The sequence below is a fragment of the Microtus oregoni genome, unplaced genomic scaffold (genome assembly GCF_018167655.1).
Source record: "Microtus oregoni isolate MIOR12 unplaced genomic scaffold, Mior012 000025F_ref0000491, whole genome shotgun sequence".
NCBI lineage: Eukaryota > Metazoa > Chordata > Mammalia > Rodentia > Cricetidae > Microtus > Microtus oregoni.
The window spans coordinates 33,179,908-33,206,381 of NW_024543084.1; the positions used below are offsets into that span (position 1 = coordinate 33,179,908).

At 35.2% G+C, this 26,474-nt stretch overlaps 1 protein-coding gene across 5 annotated transcripts in view; it reads right to left on the minus strand.

Moving 5' to 3' along the window:
• The window catches only part of Spock3 (SPARC (osteonectin), cwcv and kazal like domains proteoglycan 3), a 367,429-nt gene extending 341,171 nt beyond the window's left edge, over positions 1 to 26,258 (minus strand). For 4 of the 5 annotated variants that reach the window (XM_041674838.1, XM_041674837.1, XM_041674836.1 and 1 more), the window contains exons 1-2: positions 26,163 to 26,258; positions 25,484 to 25,672 (exon numbers count right to left, since the gene is read on the minus strand). In XM_041674838.1, coding sequence (XP_041530772.1) covers positions 25,484 to 25,672 — 189 coding nt within the window. In that variant the 5' untranslated portion in view covers positions 26,163 to 26,258. Of the gene's footprint in view, positions 1 to 25,483; positions 25,673 to 25,934; positions 26,074 to 26,162 lie in introns of those variants that run through there. The other variant, XM_041674835.1, reaches the window with a different exon arrangement.
• Positions 26,259 to 26,474: the final 216 nt, after the last annotated feature.

Sequence of the window (26,474 nt, forward strand, 5' to 3'; positions counted from 1 at the left end):
AGCCATTCATTTCATCACCTGCAGATTCTCCCAGGACAGTAACTCTGAATGTCTAACCTTGGAAATTGAGAAAATAAATTAGACATTCTGTTGAGCCTCATCACTTCACTGTAAATGGAACAAATCTAAGGCTCTTTAGTCTACTAAAATCCTAATGCCTGGGAAATGTAGTTGATAAAAACAAAGCAAAACACCAACAAAAATCCACGTCGTTGGTGTTGCTTTGTCTGTCGTATTGCATCCAGGACACAATCTTACAGCATAAGCCACACACGGTATAGCATACAAACATACCAGCCAGAGCTAAAGATTCTAATATTTACCAAAAATTCTTATCAAACTTGAACACAGTTTCCTTGTTGAGATACTTACTATCACCTTCAATTTGGTAGCAGAATGAAAAAGAGCAGAGAGGACAAAGGAAACAAAGAGGAAGGAAAGTTTAAGAATAGGAGAAAAAGGAGGAGAGTAAAAATAAAATTCACTATTTTAATAATTAAATAAGAACAGAGAAAACATGAAAATAAAAATGCTGTTGTTTTACTTCTCTTCATAATAGTTATTAGTGTTATAGCAATAACAAATAAATATGTTTATTGTTACACAGTTTAAGCGGGTTAAAATTTCCATCAATGACAATAGTAATGAGCTTAAACTCGTCATTTAAAATCTCAATGTACTGTAAGTAATGAACATTCAAAATGTTTACAAATATATGTAATTTAGAAGTAAAAATACACATGGTCATAGAAAATCTCATTTTTTCTTTAATATGTTTTATGATTTTTCTTAAATTGAAACTCTAAATGCCTGCTGGAAAGATATAGCTCAAAACGAATGCATGGTACATACATAGGGATAATGCTATCTGATTAGGAGACATAGATGTCTTAGTATATGTAATGAATACAACAAGCATAAATGCATATTCTTATAAAATATGTTCACCCGAATGCATTTGTTGAACTATAACTGGAGATTTGTATTCATTTTCTTCTTCGCTGATGGGTCATGTTTGAGGTTATTCTTCTTATACCTGTAGTTACGATCAAACACGATACCCAGTCATTCTCCCACACACCTACATTAGCAGTGCTTTAGGAAAGCTGGGTTTATACTAGGGTAGTTTGTAATATTACCAGCTAGGAAGATATAGAATTGTGCCTGGAGACATTCCCAGAATAAACCAATTAATGATGTGATTTATGCATGAGTACTCTAAAGTAATTACTTAGTACTGTACATTGTGATCATAAACGCATGAGAATATAATTACTTGACTTCAACTTTGTTCAATTTAATGAACTTTATTTAATTTATATGGCAGAATGTATTGATCTTCTGGTCAACTGAATATAATGCAAGTTCTGATATATATATATATATACATATATACATATATATGTATATATATACACACACATAGGTAGCTTATGAATCACAAAGTAGAATATATTGTATAAAAGTTTTGCATTATTTTAATGAATCGACTTATCTATCTGAATATATTATTGGATTATGTGAGATTTTACAAACAGATGCTTCATCATGTAGTCCTGCAAATGCAGGTCATCATTGCTAGCCAAGAAGGAGTGGAATCATTTAGCATTGCCAATTGGCTACTCTAGATCATAGTCTGACCCCACCTTTTACTGTGGTAGTATGTGCATGTGCAAGCTGGCTCACCGCAGCTATGAAGAACTGAGCAGTGGAAATTTCTTTCAGACAACGGTAGAACAAGAGGAAAAAGGCATGCATTCCCTGAACTATGACATCATAAGAATCCTAACGATTGATTTATTTTTGAGAAATCATCTTTCACTCTTTCAGAGCACTGATTTTTTATTTAGTGGCTTATGAGATCTATATTAAAAGGGCAGTAAATGTCAAAACCCATTAATATTTTCAACTCAAATTAATTTAGACATAATAGAAAATATATTTGGTATTTCAACTTGAGAAAACAATCCACTTCAAGATTACATTAATTATCTAAGATTTGAGCATTTATGTGGTTGTATACATTCCATGCACAGATTGGAAATACCAATAATTAAAATGGAATGATGAATGTCTGAAAACAAAGTAAAACTATTTTTAAATAAATGTAAATATGACATGTATAAGAATCACATAAAATAATAAAATCTTGATTTTTCTAAAGACTTTATCAGAGAGAATTCAATATGACATGGTTTCTACGATAGATATAAAAACATATATTTATATGTATACACTATATATATATATATATATATATATATATATATATATATATATATACACATATAAGCAACTTAAGCCCTGAAGAAAAAATACTTTTTGAAAAGGACATGTGAGATACCTAATTCAAATGGACTATTTTATATATTGAGCATAATAAAATTCAGTTTTCAGAGTGAAATATCTAACAGACACCAGTTTCTTTTCTTGTTTATTCATGGTATATTTTGTTCTGTTCTCATGCTTGACATTGTCAACATTTTATCCTAGTGAGCACATTGTGCACCTGAAATTATCCAAACAAGTAAATTAGAAGAGAGCTTTAAAATTCAAAATGACTCTGTGGGTTTTTTTTAACTTCTTTTATTTTTTTTAAATCTATCTGAATTCAAACAGGTGATAGGTCTTGAGGAATCTGATAATTTATTCTTTATCAAAGCAATATGATACTTTAACAATATCCGACAGTAAACTACAAGTTAAAATACAGATAAACAACAAGTGAGCTAAGACGTGTGCAAAGAACAGATAACATAGATATTACGTATGTCAGGTCAAATCATTGAGAATGCATTTAAAACTGATATATACTAATGGGAAATTTTTCAGCTACTGAAGTAAGTTATAAAATAAATGCAAGAAAATGACTTTAAGATAATATTCTGGGCCAGTGAGTTGATGCAGCTGGTAACAGCACATGGTGAAAAACTTGACCACCTTAATTTGATTCCTGAAATTAGTATGTTGAAAGGAGATAGCCAATTCTCACACATTGTCTCCTTTCATGGCATGTGTGTCCACACATATATTCACACAATAAATGAATAAATAAAAAAGTTTTTTTTTGCTATTATGCAAATTAGTGCAGAAGAGGTGATTAAAATATGCAGAATTCAAAGAAAATAAATCTTTTTAAATCATTTAAAGTTGTGAAATAAAATCATGTTGACAGTTGTGTTCTTTTACCCCATATAAATGCAAAAATTTCAATTTAAAATATTCATATTAATGTCATATTTAATATGAAGTGTGTTCGAGCAATGGTGAAAATAAATGTGTTTCAGTAAGCTAATATTTTTATAACATAATTCACGCATGGAAAATTTATTAGGGTATATAACAGTGACAATTTTATGTTGCATCTGCTATGTGCTGAAATGAAGCCATACTATGTTAGTTTAACCCCTGATAAGGAAATGCAAAGATATTGGTATGTGAGACTACTGAGTCCTGGTTTCTACATGACATCCTGAGCTTTGCTGGAGTCTTTATCTGCTTGATTTCCCATCCATTTGACTTGAAGTACTCTTATATCTGAAGTCCTAAACAAATATTTCAATATTTCTTGATACTCATAGCAAGAGAACTTGCTCCATGAGAAGATTTATGACTGAAGGTTAAGGAAGACCCACTGATTTAACCTGTGTTTGAGTTATTATTCCAAAGATGGTGATAAGCATTTTGTTGCTTTAGTTACTGATTAATGAAATAAAAAACACTGTATTACCTCACAGGCACTCTGAGAGGTCTGTGTCCTATATGGTTATAGAATACTACAATGTAATATAGTTCAGAAACCAATCATGCTTTCTTATGCTTGTGTGCCAGCTGTAAAACTCCCACATCCTTGTGGATCTTTTTGTTTAACTATAAATTCTTTTAGTAATTTCATATTCCTTTTATTGGATAAGAAATAGTACCATTTTCATACTGTTTCTCAGCACACACACTATAACACAAGATTGCATTCATAAGCCATTTCCAGGAAGACAAAAATGTCTAATGCAGTATTAATTAGGTGGAACATTGGCAAACTAGTACCACACAGGGAAAAAATATTTCTCAATTTCATATAGCAGATAGATAAATGAAGATGTGTACATTAAAAAAATTTATATGTCAAATTTATGTTATTGAATAAATACTTCTAATTTATTTTTTTTAAAAACAAGATATTACATACTTCACACAAAAGGCTTAACTTAAATTTAAATTAATTTAAGTCAATGAATGGATTCTTTTATTATATCATTTTGTGCTTAAAATATTTAAATACTCAACTACAGATTTTAAAATAGTAGTTAATGCAATGATAGAAATAATGTATATGAATTATATACTTGATACCAAAACAATGTGAAATAAAAATCTTTGTGGTTTAATGAAGATATATAAATATTGTCATTTTTGACAATGTCAGAAAATACGGACAGAAGATAACCTGCCTAATTTTTTTAAATCACAAACTGTAGAATCAGTATTCAGACAGGAAGTCTGGCTGCATGATGACAGTAAGTGTCTATAGCTATTCTTTATTTATAGCATTTATATCTAAATTCATAATCTTCAACAGCAAGATTGTGGTGTATTGAACTAAATAAATGACATGTCCATTATGTTTGTGAACTGAAATACAGTCCCTTGCTGTTACTGTGTGCTGGAACATTTTTTAGCTTCACTTTGGTTGAATGAATTCAGCCCAGCAGTCAATCAGATCAATAACTTGAGGCTTTGATTTTCGTAAGATGTTAATAATACAGAGCTTAAAAGAAGGACATTCAGAAACAGGTGCCTGCATCTCTAGGAGCCTCCGAATAACAGAAACTAGGAGTCTTTGAATAGCAGGTACATTTCTGTTTGATCGGTGTCTTACAAAACAGGACACAGAAATTTTCTTTTAAACTAGCATTAAACAACTTTTTTAAAAATAATAAAGTAGCTCAAGTTTCTTTCTAAACTTTACAAAAGATACTTTTACAGTTTCATCTTATTATAGTACTATCTGCAGTTCAAGAAGCTCGGGAGATGAGACAACTTCCTTCTATATCACCCCCAGCAGAGGTGCTACAATTCTGATGTTGGCTGTCCCTTCAGCTGAAATAGACACAGAAATTTCTTGAGAAACCAGAACAATTCTACTTTTTCTAACGGGAATCAGTAACTGCAAATCACCTTTCTCCACATCAAATGTAAATATTTGCTTATGTAATAAATCATTTGCTAATGCTGTTTGAGATTGTGTCAAAGACCAAGCGTATGCACTTCTGGCTCTAGGTGCTTTGAGTGGAATTTTAATGTATCACTAATGAGTAGAGGTTTGACGCTAAGCACATATTCTACCTCTAAACTACACCTTCAGCTCTAGCTCTAGGTGTTAATAGACAACCTGATATATTAAATTAAATCAGTTTTCCATTTAAATAGTACAAATTTTTTTTTTTTTTTGTCTCAAGGCAGTGGTAGAACAGGCCTGTAATCCCAGTACTTTGGAGGCAGCGGCAGGCAGATCTCAGTGAGTTTGAGACCACCCTGGTCTACAAATCAAGTTCCAGGACAGCCAGAAATATTACACAGAGAAACCCTGTCTGGAAAAAACAAACAAACAAAAAAAAAGTTTTTGTCATTCCTCATACCACTGTAAGAACCATCTTCCTATGTTTTTATCATTCCGTTTCAGAAATGAAAGGAAAATAAAAAACACCTTGTGATCATAGTCTGACCTATTATTATTAAAATTCAGTTGTTTCAAGAAAGTTTTAGGTAGGTTACAAAATGTGCCTATTACAAGGTAGTGTTAATTTTTGTTTTGGTAAGAGACGAGAGAGTACTTAATATCAGTGGTCTTGAGCAATTTCCTGTGGGAAGCTATGTAAGGAACAATGCAACACAGTGGTACCAAGGTCTCGTTCGATTACTGGTGATCAGTTATCCAAACTGTATAAGCAGCCAGTGTGAGTACATTGACTCCAGCATCATTAGACAAGCCTCCGCCGATCAACTCTTCATCACTTACATTTATTCTAGTGATGTAGTAACTTTAACCCTACACAGGGTTATTACAAACATAATGCATAACAAAACCAGTTTCAATGGTTGTTATTCTGTTCCTAAGAAACTATGCTGTGCATAATTCTAATTTTGAATTCTCACCAATGCTGTTAGCCTCTCCATTTGAATTATTTAGCTGTTTCTTTTCCCCCCGATAATGATTTCTATTTAAGAAAGTTCTGGTGCCTTTGACTTAAATTTTGTTTCATTTTCCTTTTTCAAAACACAGAAATCTTGAATCATCTGAGGTTAAAGAGAAAATCTACAGGGACCACCTACCAAATTTTCACCCACTAGATCATAGCTATACTAGAAAACTCACTTAACCTTCTATCTACAGTCATTCTAAAATTAATAAAAAAAAGAACTGAAAATTACTTAGAAAATGATAGTAGAAATCTACTCAATTGTCGTTTAAATTCTTTCAAGATCAGAGTATTTGAGGAAATCACTGTGACTTTTGAATTTGTTCGAAACACCTGGCAAAGTATAAGACACAGAGTATAAAGACACTTGTGTGAATGAAGGAGCAATCTTACTTACTATGTGTGATTTAGCTGTTACATTTGCTTGTAAGGAACATTCTGCAGCACGCTCTATCTCTAAGCATTTTCCTTGTCTCCAAATACAGTCATTGAGAAGTTCTGGTGAAGGAGCATTGCAACTACCCTATATAGCTGCCTCATTCCAGTATGCTAGCTTTTCATCTCACAGATTTTTTTTTATTGGAACAACATTGCATATGTCAAATATTTTGAGTTAGTAATGTAATGAAAATGACCACATTTTACCATAACAATAATGACTGCAACAATAATCAATAAATTGAAATGAGTGATGGAATCTCATGTTTGATGTATACAGCTGTAAGTTCTATTAAGCTAGTCAAAGATGTCTTTAAGGATGCTATTTTAAAAAATGTATTATAAGAGAATAACAAAGTAGAGGAGGAAAATTCACCAATAAGAAATGATCTATTATTCTTGTTTTATTTGTTGTTATTACTGTTTTATATAATATAAAAATATGTGCATATATATTTTACATAATATAAAGAAAAATCCTCACCAGTAAGGAACAACTATTAGCTTAAAATAACTTTACAGTAGATTTCAAATCCTTCATGTTTCATAGGCAGTGTAGATTCTACAAAGCCAATATGGTATGTTACAAGATTACAAACAAAAAGGAGAAATAGAATTTCTTCAAGAAAGCAGAATTTTATTTATAACAGTGAAACAATTTTCTTAATTCACTTACCATAATTTGAAGTTTATATAATATTTCTGAGATTATTTGTGTCTTTTCATCTAACATTTTAAAAATATTTCACAATATTATACACTTATTATAAAATCAGGCATGTAATTTAAATGTAATTCCTTTGACTTTTCAGAAAAAGAAGTCTATAAATGATTTTCTCAAAGGTTACCTACAGTGAGGTAATCAGTCATTTGATCTTTTCAGTTCACTGGTATTCCTTCCATCATAGCAGTTTCAGCTTTTACATTTTTGGATCTAGAGAGTAAAAGGCAGTGAGGATGTTTTCCTCGTCATCTGAAGTTGCCTTGGGGCAGCCGAGGGCTGGGGTGGCTCATGGCAGAAACCCTAGCAGCTGACATTTTCAGAGTAATTATAGCTCAGGAGTTGGCTGCTTGGAAGAGCAAAATCGTGTCACATATGACACAGTCTATCTTTACTAATATTCTTTCACTTTTAAATAGGGCTCAAAGCTGCCAAAAAAGAGTAACAGAGTTGTAAAATAAATGAGAGCTTAAATACAGAAATCAGATAGTTATTAAGAAATTACTTGAAAATTTGAAAATGGTATGTGTTCCACAAATGTAGCCCTCAAGATAAACTTTAAGGGAAACAAGAAATCTCTGCTATTAATGCAAAACAATAGCTTGGGTTTTTACGTCCATCTTAGGCGCCTATCCTTAATCCAAAGTTATGACCATAGTCCCTCACCAATACAGAAATCTGCCTTGTAATTTTTTTTGTGGCTTCCTAGGACAAGTGGAATAGACAGAGATCTCTTAGATCTCTTAGAAGCCTGGAGTATTCCACTACTCACAGAAAGTACCACAGAACTGCATGTAAAAACAGGTTGTCTTCGGCTGTAGAATAGAAATTGAGCCATGAGAGGTGTTTGGAAACATATGAATAACAGATGGCTCATCAGAAGAAGTCACATGAAAACAAAAGCAGGAAAGAAAGCATGAATACAATGACAATTCAATGTCAGTGGTGGAAAAATATTTGCACAAAAGAAAATGGAGACCGGCGAGAACCTACTGCAGGGTAGGAAGTTGGGAAAGAAAGGATTTTGGATTTGAGGATGGAAAATTGATTACTTGGGTTACTTGGTGCTTCTACTGAGATCTGTCTGTCACATGGAAGATTCTGGCTCACCCTAAAGTCTCCTACTGTTGTTATTTAATTGTTGAATTCATCACCAAACAGGATCCGGATCTTAGCCTGAAAGCCTCTGAAGTTCGATTATGACTGACAGCAGAAAGTATAAGTTAATGTGATGGTAGAATCTCTTCCCAAAGCTCAGTTGCATTAAAACTAGAGGTTTACTGGGCGAGCCTGGAATGGAGAAAGGGAATGTTTTTTTCTAGCCTATAATGTAGAATGATAGACAAATCATAGGCATGATCCTCCTCTTTCCTGAATAGTTACAAAGGTTCCTTTCCTTTTTCTTATTTCAGATTCTTTTTGATGAAACCTTCCTTTAAGTGTGTGTTACAATATTCCCACATGTTACCTTATCTGTAAAGAAATCACATGATCACCCTCTAATATGCCTGTCCATGAGACTAGTCTGATACATAGATATTGCAGTCTTTCCTACCAAAGATGACTCTATTCACAAGTTTTTTTAGAAGTAACAATAGTTACTATTACTTGAAGTCCTAATTCATGATAAAATTTAGAATGGGTTAAATATTTGAAAAAGGAATAAAAATATGGGACTGGTGTAAAAAGTATTGCAGTTACGCATCCAGATATGCAGACACAGAAAGCCTGAAAACAAAACCGACACCAGTGAGATCGACTTCAGCAACAGATAATTAGGGTCTAAGCAAGGGAAGAAGAAAGAGTCTGGCACTTCAATACACATCAGAGACAGTCTTAAATTCTAAGTGCTTTGATCAAGATCAGATCACTGGGAAGAAAACAAGTAATACACATTTGAGAGGAAATTTCCTAGAATTTCAAAAGCATTGGTAAAAAGTATTTACCCAACATTGAGTTAAGAAAGTCATTCTATTGTATTATTCACCTCTGCAATGATGTGAACCACAATCATGATGGCAATATATACCTAATCTATTGTATTTGATATAGATTTTTGTTTTCATAACATTTTTGGTGGTACAGTAAAAATAAGGGTTATATCTTTTCTACACTTTAGGGTTTATGTACATTTAATTATTATAAAATGTTAGGAATTTTTAACTTTAAATTTACATAATAATAAGTCTATAATTATTAGTTTCTTTTTTCTTGTCTTTTTTTTGTTAGATGTTTTTGTTTTTGAGAGAGGGTTTCTCTGTGTCTTGGCTGTCCTGGCTCTCCTGACTCTCCTGACTGTCCTGGAATCTTATCTGAACTCCCTGCTGGCCTAGAACTCACAGAGATTCGCCTGCCTCTGTCTCCCGAGTGCTGGTATTAAAGGCATACACCACCACTGCCGAGTGATTATTAGATTTTTTATGGAATATTATTTTGCTGTCTGTGTAATTTAATCATTCATTCATGAGTACATCTTGAGGCTTTGCTCTGCTTGTGTATGGTGTGGATTGGTGTGGGAGAATTGTCTGTAATCCATCAATCATGCTTTAAATAAAACTCTGATTGGCCAGGCAGGAAATATAGGCTGGAAAACCAGACAGGAAGTAGAAATGATGTAATGAGAACAGGAGAATTCTGGGAAGGAGGAAGTTGATTCCTCCCACTCCTACCCAGACCACCGAAGCAGCAGGATATGATCTGCCCCACTGAAAAAAGGTACTGAGCCACATGGCTAACATAGATCACAAAATGGGTTAATCAAGATGTGAGAGTTAACCAGTGAGAGGCTAGAGCTAATGGGCCAATCATCTTTATTACTTATAGCGATCTCTGTGTGATTTTTTGGGGGCCTTGCCAGCTGTGGAGTACTGGGCAGGACAGGAAACACAAACAAGCCAGGCCCGTTCATGTTACAGTGGATTTGTACTGATATTGAACTAGCACACTGAGCCAAACTAGCATTTTTCATTTAGCCATGTGAGTCAAACAGAAAATGAAAGAAAAAGCATTTAAGTAAAAAGTATTTTGTTGCTTTTATTGGTTAATGAATAAAGTTATTTTAGTCAGTGGCTTAGCAGAATAGAGCTAGGCACAAAAACTAAACTGAATGCTGGGAGAAAGAAGTGGAGTCAGTGAGAAGCCATGTAGCCACTGCAGGAGACAGACACTGAGCTAGAGCTCAGGAAAATTTTGGTGGTAGGCCACGGCCTTGTGGTGATGCACAGATTAATGGAGATTGGTTAGTTTAGGATATAAGAGCTAGCAAAAAAAAAAATGCCCTTAATTAAGCTATTGGCCAAACAGTATTGCAAATAATATAGTTTCTGTCGGATTATTTCAGGTCAGAGCAGCCAGGAATAAAAGAACAGTATCTGGCAATAATATGTCTTATACGTACATAATTAATGCCCATTTTAACATCAATCCTAAATACAATTTTTAATTAATTAGCTACAGGTAGTATCACTATGGCTGCATTCTTATTTAATAAATGAACTTTTGGAATATATATATATTATATATATATGGGGAAAATTATTGAACACAGAAGTTACAATACAACTTTATTCATCAAATATACATCACAAATATTGCTGCATAATCCAATATCAACAACAAAAATTAAGAACCAAAGATTATGTTCAATCATATAATCCATAATTACACAATACCTTAACATTCGTGGGTGCTACTTTTCAAACAAAAAGAAAAATCTTAATTTTGGAGTCCACAGTGAGATTCTGGAGATACCTGGAGTCCATTCTAGAACATACAAGTAAAGCAATCAGGAGTAGGGACCTTCTACTAGTTAAGCCATTGTCACTGGTAGTTAATTTTAAGTAAAGGAATTTTCCAAGGGTTTTTATCATAGTCCTGGGTGAGGTTTTTAAGCTGTACTCTACTTATCTTGCCTATGGTAGCAAACACACAGGAGACTAACATCAACCTGGTTGAGTCTCATTTGGGCATGATACCAATTGATCCCTATTACTCTGCACACTCCACACTTTGGAGCCAGCAACACACGAAATCAAGGGGCACTTTTTCCAAGAATAAACACTGAGCTCTTGACAACAGAAATCAGGCCGCATTTATCTAGCAGGAACAAAGCAGCTCTGAAATTAGATTTCAAATCTTATTGAATGACCACTGGCAGTCCTCAAGTGTATTAAAATTTGGTGCCTTGTGTACATGTAAAGAGAAGTCTCTTTCCACACCTACTTCATTCATGAAAGACAATACAGATAGATGGCTTCTATCTTTATTGTGAAATTGTTACCTACATTAAACATTTCCATCCCCACTGGAAATATCATTATGACTTTTTTTTTTCAAAGTTTTACATTGAAATGTAGTTAAAGTTAAAGAAAAGCTTTCAATTCCAAAATTAATGGTTTGAATTGCGATACAGTGAGAAGCAAAGTTTAACAAACTGAGTAAAAAGAAAATAAATTTAAAAATTTCAAAGGCAAATACTGCCAAATGAGTTAATCTGTGTAAAAGTTGGCCTGGCATAGCATTCAGATTTCATAGATATAAAACTAGCATTATAGTTATCAGTGTGGAGAATGACTTCACAAACATAGATTTATTAAGCATAGAAATTCTCTAAGGCTCATGGCATTTCAACTACAAGATATTATTGTTCATGTCAAAGGAATGGTTCTCAGGTGTTCCCAGGTTAATGCTGTGGCTGCAATGTTCCTGAAAAATTCTGTCCCACGGAATGTTCATTTTCGATGACGCTTACAGCCTCAGGGATATTTGAGAACATCAGATGCTGCCAAGGGCACCTCAGACAGCATTTCAGGGAGACAAGGATGTTGCATATAATTTCATACTATACTATAAGTCATAAAAAGCCAATAAATAATCCATCTTCTCAAATGGGTTCTCAAGCAACTGCTAGGGCATCTGTGAGTGCATCTTTCTAAGTGCCCAGCAGACAGACACTATGTCACTACATTGAAAGTTGTAGAGGGTCTGGTAGAAAAATAATTATTAGTTATGATTAAGAAAATATTGAATTACTATTTTTAGAAGCTGGATCTATTATTTTTTCCATTCATAAGAAGACAATGTCTAGTGATTATATATATATATATATGGAAACAGTATTATTAATATGGTGCATTTAAGTTCCTATAGTTATGTGTGCATATGTGTGTGAGAGAGAGAGATAGAGAGGATGCATGTATGTTCTATAAAATAAGACTTTTCTCTTTACTAAGGATCACACACTGTCAATATTATTTGTAACATTTGCCATATTTTTTTTAATTTAACATGAGTTATACTGTAATTTTACCAAGAAAATATCTATGTTACCATATCTTTCATGTAAATTAATAGTAAAGATGTAGCATTGCATGAGTTTGTTGTTTCTTGATTCCATTTAGAATGAGATAAGTGAATATTTCTATTTTAACTTGTCCTATATTTTCTTAGGTCCAATGGATATGTAAAAATATCTTGCTACAGAATTCCAAAATGGAAAGGCATGTCCCATGATGAACATATTTACTGACTGAAAAAAAATCCAGATGGAAGTAATATTAAAAATAAATGTACAGAAGAAAGCTATTTCTATTACATTTGTATTTATTGAGTGTGTATATATTGTGTATGTGGACCTACTTGACACGGCACACAAGTCATGAAGATAACTTCTTCTTTAGAGGTATCAATTGTCTCCTTCCTCCATGTGGAAATTGGGGAGCAAACTATCTCATCATATCACAAATTATGAAAAGTCCACAATTTATGATGTGGGAGTGATTTCTTATTAATAAAGAAACTGCCTAGGCCCATTTGATAGGCCAACCCTTAGGTAGGCGGAGAAAATAGAACAGAATGTTGGGAGAAAGAAGCTGAATCAGGGAGTCACAATGATTCTCCCACTCCAGACTGAGGCAGGTTAAGATCTTCCCTGGTAAGCCACTCGTGGGCTACACAGATTATTAGAAATGGGTTAGACCAATATGTAAGAGCTAGCCAATAAGAGGCTGGAACTAATGGGCCAGGCAATGTTTAAAAGAATACAGTTTCCTTGTAATTATTTCAGGTATGAAGCTGGGTTGTGGGAAGCAGCCCGCTGCTCATATCACAACAATTGTAAACATAATCTCTTTTAGTTCTCATGTGTATGTAATGCCTGTGTGTATGTTGCATCCTGGCATAGAGAGAGTTGTGTACATTTGGAAGACAGAGGTCAACATCAGGTATCTTTATTGATTCCTAACATTTTTGAAACTGTGTCTCTAAATGGACCTAGAGCTTCCCTGTTTGTGAGCCAGCAAGGCCCAGAAATCTTCCTGAGCATGCTTCCTGGGAATTGCCATCACATGTTTGCTGTGCTGGCATGTTCTTGCACTTGCTGAGGTTCTAAGGCAGATGCTCATAGTCAGCAATTTACTAAACAATCCATCTCATCTCTGTATTTCATTTTGTAACATCATTCTCCAGATAAGTGCTATTAAATATGAAAAACAGAAAACCAAATGATCCATGATAGACAGAGGTTGCTGAATTTATCCACACATCCCCACCCATCATGAAATACACTCAAATTATAACATGTGTGATAATTACATGTGATAATAATTTTCAGATTGTTAGTATTCAAATGAAGTCATTAATTCTCTTATCTATTTCTTTTGTTCACGCTTTTAAAATGTTCTGGAAGTGAAGAAAAAATATTTTTTAGTGAGAACAACAAGAGAAAAAGGTTGCAAGAGTAATATTTGTAAGTTGGCTACACTTAGAACAACCCTAATAGTTTCCAGGAAGTATGAAGACAACATTTGCTATAAGAATACATGCCGGTTGCATTCTGTTTTAGTTTTACAGACACCCTTGCCATCTCAAATATTTGAACAGCACTATCACTGTAGAAAATTACTAATAATATTTAGTGGTATGCCGTTCCAAATACAAGACCCTATGAGAATAAACACTAAGGTTGGAAGAAAATTGATGTACAGTTATAGGCTTTTATAAGATGAATGAATTGTAAACAATGAGATGCCTTTTCCCACTGCAAGATAAATGGATCAACTCCAAGTGTTATAACTGTCCCTTTGTCTAAAAGACATTAAAATCTGTAGAAAATTTCAAATTATTATCAGCATCTCAATCAACCGACAAGAAAACATTCAGCGGTAACATTCAGAAGATAAAACAAAACCAAGACAAAACCATTAGTTACCTGTCATAATTCATTTAAAATTATAACTATTTATAAATAAAAATACATATTAGCTTTAAAGATAAGGCTCAAATATCACCAGTCCAGAAGAGGTTCATAAAATTTTTGAAACTCAGTTTCATTTAACATATTTTTGCTTTAAGCTTTTTTTTTTTTAATTCTACTAAACAAACTTCAAATTGCCTAATTGAAACTTGGGTCTAGTTCTTAAATAGACCCTTTTCTAGGGATCATAGACAAATGGCCAGCAAGTATAGGAAAGGATCTCAAATTCACTAAACTTTGAAAAAGTAGAAATTAAAGCCAGAAGGAGGGATCACTCCAAATGTATTAGCAGATCTATTTTAGTACGGATGTAAAGCAATTGATATCAGCAGCATTATTGGTGGAAATGAAAATCAATGTATCCACTATGATAAACAGTATGGTACTTCCTTACAAAAATTCAAAATGAGGCTCAGTGTACCAAGACAACTGCCTCTAAACCAGAGTTCTGTCCCTGGAACAAAGTGCTGTAAGGAAATAACTGATTTCCAGAAGCTGTTGTTAACCCCGGTACCCCACACATAAACATGCACCATGGCTTGCTAGTTCATACAGTCCCATCAGTAAATGCAATTAAAAAAATAATAGAAAATTCAAGCACCACATAATGCAGAATTCCTTTTGTGGGTGCATGCATAAATAGCTAAAAATAGAATCTTGATATGTTTACTCATCCATAATTATGGCAACAGTAGTTATTCTTCCTTAGGCACAGTTAGATTCACATCAACTTGTGGATGGACAAAAACAGTATTGTGAAAAACAGGGTATTAACTCTCAGAAAAGAAATAAATCAGAGATGGGTAGAGAGCCCAGTGAGTAAAGTCTCTGCCATGCAGTCATGAATATTTGAGTTCAGTTCCCAACACCTTTGTTTAAGGCTGTAGGTGATGGCATGAACTATAATCCCAACACTGGAGAAAGGGGGATCTCTAAGTCTTTCTGACCAACTACTCTTGCCATGTTGTTTGAACCTATGAGTCAAAAACTAGCTGGAAGGAATATGAAAAGAACACCCAATGTTAGCTTTTCTTCACAACGTTCACATACATGTGAGTGCTCATGCATTCCCACAAACAAGTGTATATGTGAATGTGAAATTGTACACACACAAGTGTGAACTTGTACATACACACAAACCACAAAATATACCCTGTAGCATGCCACATCATAATTAAGCCTTAAGGAGATCATGTTAAGTGGAATTAACCGGTTACAGAAGAACACTTCTGGCATTATTCTATTTACGTGAAATATGTATTAAATTTAATAAAACAGAAAAACAGGATCGTGACTGCAATGGGTTGGATGCTGGTAAGATGGAAAGTTCTTCACTGGGTGTAGAATTTGTGGAGATAAAGTGCTTCAAATTATGTGTACCAAAATGAAAATACACGACTTAAATTCTATAACAGCTAACATTATAAATGTTTTACTTTTAACCACAACTAACATTACAAAACATATTATATGTCTCCAAACTCCAAACAGGTAAAATACTTTGATAAAGGAAAGGAAGCATTATTACTCTGCTGCATAAGGACAAGAATTTTGGGTTTCAAATGCCAGTACAAGCCTAAGACTTTAAGTGATGTGATATTTTTGCAGATTCAGGATGATGTGAACTATCATAGATGAAGTCATTAGAACTTTGATCTTTGCAGGGATTCACAGCACACGCTGCATGCATGATGCTGTATTTTGCCATGGGCAGTTGCACTAAGCCATGGCTCTCGATCAGTCATGCTTGAGAGCCCAAAGAAAAACAGTGAATTTTCTTCAGTGAACAAAATTACTTAGGCTCTGATGTACAGTAAAATATGTGTGCACACACATTTTGATATACCACATTTGTGATTTGTGATAATTTAATCAGGATTTTACTCCTTCTAAGCCAGGAAATTATCAATATTAGAGATAAACTTCACTGAAGCTAAATGATTATGATTCTTTGCACCTCATTTCTTGACCTATTCAATGGGAATATAATTGCACATATGCACAAATGCAATTTGTTTATTGGGAAATTGTTGACAGTAAAAATACATGATATCAAAATAGGTAAATGAGAAATTATGTTTTTACTTCAACCTAAAGCAATATTTCTAGGGTTTTCAATGTATCTTCTGATATGCTCTTATCTTTCATCTTATCATTTGAAGTAGAAAAATAAAGCACACACAACTATCAACTCATTTGTGATAAGAACACTATCAATTTCTACACAACAGAAAATATATTTTCTTATATTTTTAGTAATTACCTCTTCTGATATTTTGAATAAGCACACTTCTGTCATCATCACTTCACTTGACCAAGGGAAATAAAACTCTGAGTTTTCTATTTACATGTAAAATGCAGACAATCTATGCCTTTATTTGAAATTGTTTGATTATAGTGACAATTAGTATTTTTAGTAAAATATTTTTCTGGAACTGGTCTCAATTTTTACCTTAGACCTGTTGAACTCACAGTAACCTCCTCACCTCTGAATATGAATATAAGCCTGCGTTTGTTCTCTGAATTCGGAGCCTACAGCTTCACAATTATGTCTCTTCATTGATAAAGTTTCTATTGCACTGTATTTAGAGAGAGTGAGAGAGACTACTTGTCAATAATTATTGATGATTCACAGAGATATTTCAGACATGTTACCCAATGAGATGTATCTGTAAAAATAAACTTCCCAGAAAACAAGATAAGTAATGTCAACTATAAGAAAGTGAGCTTTGCCATCAGCCTCCTTGTAACTTCCTACAGCATACTCTTCATTGATTCTGACCATCAATAGTTTCTCTTAGAAGTAACAATTAACCATCCGGATTCCTAGACAGTCTTGGATAAGGCATCTCAGCTGTGCCCTAAGCAGGGCTTCTTTCCCTGTTCTTCATGGCTAAAAGAATAGAGATATGGTTTAGCACTATGATGGAAGTACTGAAAGCTACACCACAGCTTACAAGTAATGATAAAACTCATAGTATCAGTCGGTGCAGAGGGAATATTGAAAATGTTCTCAAGAGAGAACTACAATGGTAATTATTACAGGATGGCCAAATGCAATAGTCACCAATACCTTCCAACCACCACCAGATATTGCAACCATTTTCTTAATGTTAGTCTTTCTTCAGTAGGGATTAAACTTCACAGTTACTCTGTTAACTAAATGTTGCCATGCAAATACAGTCAGGTTAATGCTATACAAACAAAAGTCAAGCCTGAGCATGCTCAGGTCAACACATGAATGAGTTTCTTTTCTTGGAACTCTCGTGAATATCTGCTATACAAAAATCACCCATTTATGGAGGTCACTGCTTCAGAAAGTAACTCTGAAACCTCTGGACAGAATGGACATCCTTGAGTAGTCAGAAACGGAACTGGCTGGTAAAAGACAGCACAGTTACAAGAGGCAATACTTAAAGGCTTTCCACCTGGCAATGTCCAGTTAAATACAATACACACTGAGGGTAATATTCTATTCTTCAATATAATCTGTAAGAATTTATTGTTGTAATGCTAGGCATAATGTAGACAGGGTTAGAGACTCTGAACTTGAACAATGAGAACTTCATAGTCCAACAACTTACACAAATCTGCAAAATAGTAACTGTTGAGAGAAGAAAGATGAAAAGGTTTTCACAAATGAGAAAGGACATCTAAGGACTCCAAAAGCTTAAGGAGTTGGATAGTATGCACAAAAGATTCAAAGCTCTTCTTTCAAAAGTAAGTACATAAAATAAAATAAAATTGTGAACAGAACATGAAGCCATAAAAGGGAAAATTGAATAAGAACATAAAATGTCATGTTGAATTTGACTCCTGAGATCTAAAAGTATTCAACCCATAATCTTACAGTAAGCTTTCTAGAGGAATACAATGCTCCTTTTGAATATGTAACTCATAAGTTTGAGGATCTGGTGCCAAAGAAATTTAATTCCTGTAAGAAGAGTATACTGTGATCATGTGGATAATAACAAATGAGATCATTTCATAACCAGAAGTAAGAAAAAAACTTAAAATGCTGAAATCATCTGGTTATAGGCTTTCTGTTGACAATGTCATAATATATATATATATATATATATATATATATATATTATATGGTGTATATGCCTAGATCTATACTCATGATTATCTTGATTTTCATGTTGTTTTCTGTACCTATTCAAAGATATATACACATATAAAGTGTTTTATTTTGTATATATGTTCATATATAACAGTATATATTACAATAAAAACTTATGTATATGATATATATGCATACATATAACATAAGAAGCACACAGGGAGAATTAATATTCATATAGTTAACTTTTGAAAGAATTCCCTAGAAGTTATAAATAGGGAAAGCATATATTTTTTGCTTCGCAATGAGTTCCATTAGGATGAATTCATAATAGAGATTGACTGAATAGTTACCAGCAAAGCAGACTTTCTCAGCAGAGTTACTTACATGATGCAAGGACTACTAAACCAGCAAGCCAAGAGACATTCTCTGGCCTGCTTCCTTTATCCTGGGATACTTGACTTGAGAAACATTGACCATAAATCCATCCTGGTGGGTCCACAGTGATGTGGAAAGAGAATGAAGACATAGGAATGTGGAAGGTTAACATGACCAAATTAGGACTCACAGTACTGGAGTCGTGATGATGAAACATGTGAGTCCTTACTGCCCTGCTGAATCATTGGCCCCAGAATAGTCATGGTGCTCTATTGTTTCTTTTAAGAAGTATATTGATTTTCTGCAGATAAAATCTCTTTGTGATTAATACAATATGAATGCCAGTCCCATACTAATATGGCTTCACTCTCTAGCCTTCTACCTACTCTGACTTGTAAATATGTAACTAATAGTGAAAAGACTCCTAAGAACTAAACAGTGATGTATATTCAAAGTAAAAATAAAGCAAAGAAAGCTCTGAGGAAAATGTAAGCAGTTAACAGATTTCTCAAGGAGAAACTATGGGTTTTTTTTTACTGTAAAAATTATAAGAAATGGGGTACAAGAAGTATAACTCAGTAGAATAGCATATGCTTAAATATGTGGGGACCTGGGTTCAATATCTGGAAAGTAGTTCATAAATATGCAGATGCACACAGTCATGCACACAACATTCATGCAGATATGTATGTTCACAGACTCAGATACGTAATTATCATTGCAGTTACAATGTCTCATAGAAAGAAATATTGGATGTCAACACTTGCATATGCATTAGACAGATATTGTGGTGGTTTGAATGAAAACGGCTCCCATATCTGCATGGGACCAATCTAGACCTTCTGTATGTGTGTGACAATTGAGTATCTGGTTTCTTAAGAAAGCTTCTAACAGTGAGAGCAGGGCCAATCCCTGACACTTAGTCGGCTTTTAGTAACCTGTTCTCCAAGGTGGATTATCTGCTCCAGCATAAGGGCAGAATCTCAATCCTGCTTCAACTTGATGCGCCATGCTTTGTGCAAGTTCATGGGAGCCCTGTCCTTTCCTAATGGAGATGGAGAGGAGTAGATGGGGGAAGGGAATAGATGGGAAAGGGGAGGGGACAGGAAGAGAGTAAAAAGGGGAAACTGGTTGATATATAAAAGAAATGAAAAAATAGCATCTAAATACAAATTTTAAAAATTGACTCCTATGATATCATATATTTAAATTCCTGTTCTCCCATTGATGGAACTATTTTCAAAGACTTAGGGATGAAGCCATATTACAGGAGGTATGTGGGTTTTGAAGTTTCAAAAGCCCAAGCTACCCCCAGTAAGCTCTTTCCATGATTCCTGCTTGTAGATCAAGATGTAAGTTTTCAGATACTGCACCAATACCATGCCCCCTCCCACCATGATGGCCATGAACTCTAACCTTCTGGAATCATGAGCTAAATATTTCTTTAAGTCGCCTTCATCATGATGTCTTTCACAACAACAGAAAAGAAGCTAATACATTCGTTATTGAGAATGAACCCCTGGACATTCTCAATGTACTCTTGAACATTAACTATGCCATTTCATTCACATTATGAACAGTTTCTAATTACTCATTAATTTTATGTGGGTCATATACTGTTGAAAGGAAAAATGGTAGAATTCAGCTATTAATCACAAAGTAGTAGCAAGGAAGAATCCTCCTCTATGCTAAGATTATGTGTAATACTAAAGATCACAATAGGCGTGCGTCACTAACCTTAAAGTCACAGACAACTGAAAGAGCCTTTTTCATAATTTCCTCATGAAAAAGAATAAAATAAATTTAAGTGACTGCAGTGGTTTGAAAAGAAATGCCCCCCACACACACTTAGGGAGTGACCCTATTAGAAGATGTGACTTTGTTGAAGAGGAAGTGGCCCTGTTGGTAGGAATGTGTCACTGTGGAGTGAACTTTGAGGTTTTCTATGTTCAAATTATTCCCAATGTGGACTCAGATAACTTCTGCTGCCTGCGCATCAAGATGTAAAATTCTCAGCTCCTTTTCAAGCGCCACTTCTACCTTCATTCCACCTGCCTTGAGAGTAACTGGACCTCGGAACTCTAGCCAGACCCAATTAAATGTTTTTCTTATTAATTGTTATGGTCATGGTGCTTCTTTACAGCAATAAAAACCCTAACAAAGACAGTGATAGAGAACTGAGAGTACACACACAAACCAATTGTTTTATTGATTTTTTCTAACAGAAGACAATATTACAACAACCAGAACACTGAATCTTAGCAGCCCCTGATCCTCCATATCCCAGGGAAGATACAACATTTTGAACCACCACCTCTCAAATTATTCCTACAGTCAAGAAGCTCAACTCAGATAAAAAAGAAAGTGAGGTGAAAGGAAAATAAAAATAAGAAAGGTTACTCTTCTAAAACCCTAGTTAGCTGTTTTATTTTTGCAAAATAAAATTAGCACCAGCAAATCTCAGAGAAGTTTGAGTCCTTTGGACTAAATCCTAGGTGTCACATAGAAAAAAAAAATGCTTTACTCTGTGTGTGTTACATTTTCAGAGTTGTGTAGAAGTCCTTTAGTTGTAGGCTAAATTTCATATTTAAATAGATTTTGTTATTAGGATTGAACATTAAAAATTACTTAAGTAGAATTATAGACCAAAATTTGTGGATTTTACAATATTAATGGTAATCATTTCTTGAAGCAGTTAAAAATTAGGTCCAGTTAAGTTTTGAAACAAAACTCTAATCTAGACTTTTTTTGTGTTGTAGTTTAAAGGTATAACCTTGATTTTCTTATATGGTGTACTGAAATTATCATAACCACACGAACTCCTCTTCCTATGCTTTTACTGGACTTCATTCAATGACCAGCACTTGAAGTTCTCTCATATTTTGTCTTTATTGTCTCCCTTGACTAGTACTTTAGTGAAATCAATAATATATGGTATTACACAGTATGATACTGAGTTCTTCATTGGTTTGCAAATTCTTTATGCATTTATTACATGACAAAGGGAGTGCGTTAATTGAACTCATGGATCCTAAAAGTTTATAATATGTAAGATTTGAGCCATTTGAGTCAATGACTCAGTTTCCTCTTAATTATCTCACTATATATATATAAGGATGAAATAGGATATCACTTTGTGCTCCTACTCTTGAACAAATAATACTCCCCAAATTCTTCCACCTATAAAAGTTGTGTGATTAATATCACAACATAGCAGAGCTTGACAAAACCAAAAAGTATGCAACCAGTATGTCTATTGAACATTCCCTATATTGAGATGAGAGTTAGGGATTTTATTATTTGGGACTTCATTTTTAAATTTTAATTAACTTTAATTGTCACCCCTCTCCTGTCTTAATGTGTATGTACTAGAGATTGAACTCAGGTCTTACTTAGACATGCACTATACCCTATCCAGTATCTCATTTTAAATTCATGTAAGTATACTTTGAATATACCATGTTGGTTTTAGATAGTATTTTTTAAAGTTCTTGACTGCTACAATTATAGGTGAATTTAAACTGTAATTTTCTTTTTAAAACATAGGAATTAAAAACTCTGCTAGAATTTTATTTTACTTAATAAGTGATCCTTAAAGGATTAAAAGTTTTCAGTGTAATAAATTGCATTTATATAGAAATAAAGGCCAGAAATATAACAGAATAAAAGGCATCATGCAAATTAATAGTAAAGAATAGTCAAAAATATTTACAATTCCTCCTTTATTAATTCTTATCTTCAGCTTTCCTTTGATTTTATTATTTCCTTTGATTTTTACTGAGGAAATCGTTATTAGAGATGTTCTGTTCCTCATATTTAAAGTTTTCCCACAACAAATGTTTTCATATATACATTAATTTAAATGTGTAAAAAGATGTTAGTTTATGGATATTCAATTATAAGTACATATACAATAAGGTTATGAAATATAAGTCAAAGGAAGGCACAGTTGATCTGTCAAGGGGTAGCTTGTAAATTGATATTAACTTTACAAAAGGAAAGTAAGAATTAATTCCACTATCAATTATCCTGGAGAATTAATTATGGTGAAGAATTATGTTTCCTAAATTATGTCACTTATCTTTTTATAAAATAAGCATGAGAAGAATTTGCTGAAGTAAAACTGGTTTTATGAGAAGAGGCTCAGATGTCCTTGTCTGTTTCCTTTTCTCTACTCTGAGCATAGACCCGATCATTTCAGATAGAAAGCTCAAACAGAACGCTAGAGACGCTCACTGCAACACAATAAATTCACATTTCAAACAATGCCTCCTAGCCATGTGCTTTCCCCCAAAAGTGAGTCTCATTGTCCACCTGTTTGTGCTAGTAAGAATGGAAAGGAATGTTTTACCCCAAAAGAAAGAAGCTTGGAAGACGCCGGGTGATGTGCACAAGTTTGTACACGCTGTGCTCTGAGAGCTGAATTGAAGCCGCATCACCTCTCATTTCATCATTATCAGGAAGCAACAGGTATTTAAAGGTAAAATTTAATCAACATTTCTTTTTATCTCCCTGACTGTCATCATAAAGTGAAATTATCTTCCTATCATGGCTCATGGCTACTTTAAAACAAAACTTAAGTTTTAAATACATACATACATATATTCATATTGGTTACATTTTATGGATTGCATATGTGAATTGTATATTTATTATATATCAGAAAACCCTCTACTTGACTTTTTTGGTAAACCTTTCCAGCGAGTGCACACAGAAACTCCCGAGAGACTCAGCAGACACATTCTGTTTCTATTGAGTCCTAGCATATTTACTTTCATAGTAAGCAACTCAGCTTGCCACAGCTCAAATGCTCCATACTGTCCAAAAGTCAACTGCTTTCTCTTAATAGTAATGTTATTTAACTAAAGCCAGAGAACTCTGGGGCACTCGGGATATAAAGTGTGTTAGAAGTGCCCAAATTTCATTTTAAAATATAGTAGTTATTCAATAAATGTGTGTCAATATTGGCTGAACTGTTTAAACACTGCCACAATTTTCAATATTTCTTTTCTCAAGTGAGGGCATGATAAATGGCAGTTCTCTCCTGATACAAAATAACTGCCTGCTTCCTTTTGATTCTGCTTAATATCAGTGTTAGCTTAAAGCAGTTAGCCAAGAATTCTGCATTTACAAGAGTAAAGAACATTCATTTAGCAACAAGAATGATGTTCACATTTCATTCATAAAGCCATACTGAAGCCTGCAACAAGAATGAGCACAGTCATTTTCCACGCCGTATATCCGTGCTGTGTATCATCTAGATTTACATTTAAACTATAATCGCATTTCTTCAGAATCTCTTTGTGAGATTTCCCTTGCCAATTACTTTATGGGGAAGTGGTAGAAGAAAATGATGTATTCAGGATGAGAATTAGCCCAAGCCTTTATCTGTTTTCCTTATCATAGGATCTGAGCTAATAGAAGTTAACTCACAGACGAGGAAAGGAAGCATTGACGATTGACTCAGAGAGACACTCTCTCAAAAGTCACTAAACGACTAGACAAGGAATATGTATCAGTCTGCCAATCCTTAAACCCCTGGGTTTTACAGGGTGAGCTACGGATGGGACTCAGTGGTCAGAACGATCTCTTCAGGGCATCAACAAAGTTCAAAGCTCTGGGCACAGCATCTAGTATTCTCATAGGACTCCATTCAGACCAGGTGGGGGTGACTAGTGTGTTCTCTTGTACATTGGCTCCATATGAGCAAATGTGAGAGTCTCTTAATCTAGTTGCTTCGAAGAGCTCTTTAGAAAACTCCCAAGGGATTCTAACGTTTTAATTCTTTCGTTGCAGTTCACATTGCTCCCAGTAACATCGAGTGCAAGACAAAAGTGTTCCAGGGTACGTGAATGCAGAAACAAAATCTGGTGGACAATTTTACGTAACCAGCAGCAGTTCAACTTCTACGGACTGATGCTGCCAAACAACCTCCCACCCTCAGAGGGCAGGCATTTATAAATTTTACATCTTTGTACCGCCTCCCTCAAATTCCTTAATGGACCATTAGTAAGTAGATCGATCCTAGTTACTTTATAGACAGGCAAGGAGGAGGCACCTCTGTTCTGTTTACTAGTGCCAGAAACACCATTCAAAAGTTGAGAAGGTCGAAGCAGCTACTTTGCAAACCTTTGTTTGGGGGGCGCGCGGAGGGGGGGGGGGGGGGAGATTGGGATGTCCTGGCGCGGAAAGGAAGAAGAGAGAGAACCTAGCGTGACCTAACTCAGATATATATGTAACAAGCAAATTCCTACTTAAGCTATTTGGTAGGGAATGTGGACTGCTAAGTTCTCCAGTGACACTGTCGAGCTTTTTCACCCCACCTCCGCCTTTCCTTAGAAAACCGAGCCCCTTCCCCACCTCTGACAGCAAGGACAAACGCCAGCCCTGAAGCTAATGCGCGTGACTGCGAAAGGGTGCGCATCACTTACGTCTCGGAATTTGTTCCACTGTCCGACTTCCTTGTCATACTGAGAGATTGTGGTGAGCCATTGTTTTTCATCCAGAAAATTACCGCCGTCCGACCGCCCCCCGGCCGCAGCCACCACCGCAGCAGCTGCAAGAGTCTGGCTGAACCAAGCCGCTGCACACACACACAATAAGGCTGACACCTTGAGCATCTGGGAAGGAGACACAACCAGGAGTAGGGAGCGGTGTCAGATACCGGGTGCGAAGATGGGGGCGCCCCTGGAAGGCATGCATCAGCGAGGAGAGAAGGGGAAACGAGCAGGGACAGGGGTGTCCCCTTCTAGGAGGCTTCACCCCCAAACAAGGGCACTCACACACACGCAGACCCAAGGGAGAAGAAGAAGAGGTTTAAGAGAGGAAGCCCCAAGCAGCGAGAGTCCCAGCGGCCAGATAAAACGCTTGCCGGCCCATCACCTTGTTGGGAGCGGGCACGGAGCTCGTAGCTCCTGATGGAACCGCAGCCTGGCTCTGGCAACTCGCTTCTCGCTGGAGCTGCTGCACGCGCCGCCCGTCTCAGCCGTCCACTCAGCTCCCTGAGCCCAGCGCTCCCCCCAGCCCACCCTCCCCGCGCCGATCCCTCACCAGCTCCCCTCGCTTCACCCCTCCCTCCCCCACCTCCGTCTTCCCCTCCTCCTATCCCACCTTCCTCTCCCTGAATCCCAGCTGCAGCAAGTTCCGGATGCGAAGCCTGGCTGGAGCCAGAGGATGCTGTGTGCTCCCTGCCTAGGAATCCTTTGCTTCCTAACCTCTTGCCTCCAGAAGAGGAACTCATGTTCCAAACAGAGCCAGCTCATTCTTTCTGCTCTTGGACTGAATACAGAGCATGGGATCGCTCTCTTGGCTGTTTCTTTTCTGTAATTTCAAGGGTGGTCCGGCACATGTAAAGAAAGATCACAAGAAAACTTTACGCATCACAGACAGATTCCATGGGACTTTGCATGAACCTGAACTCAG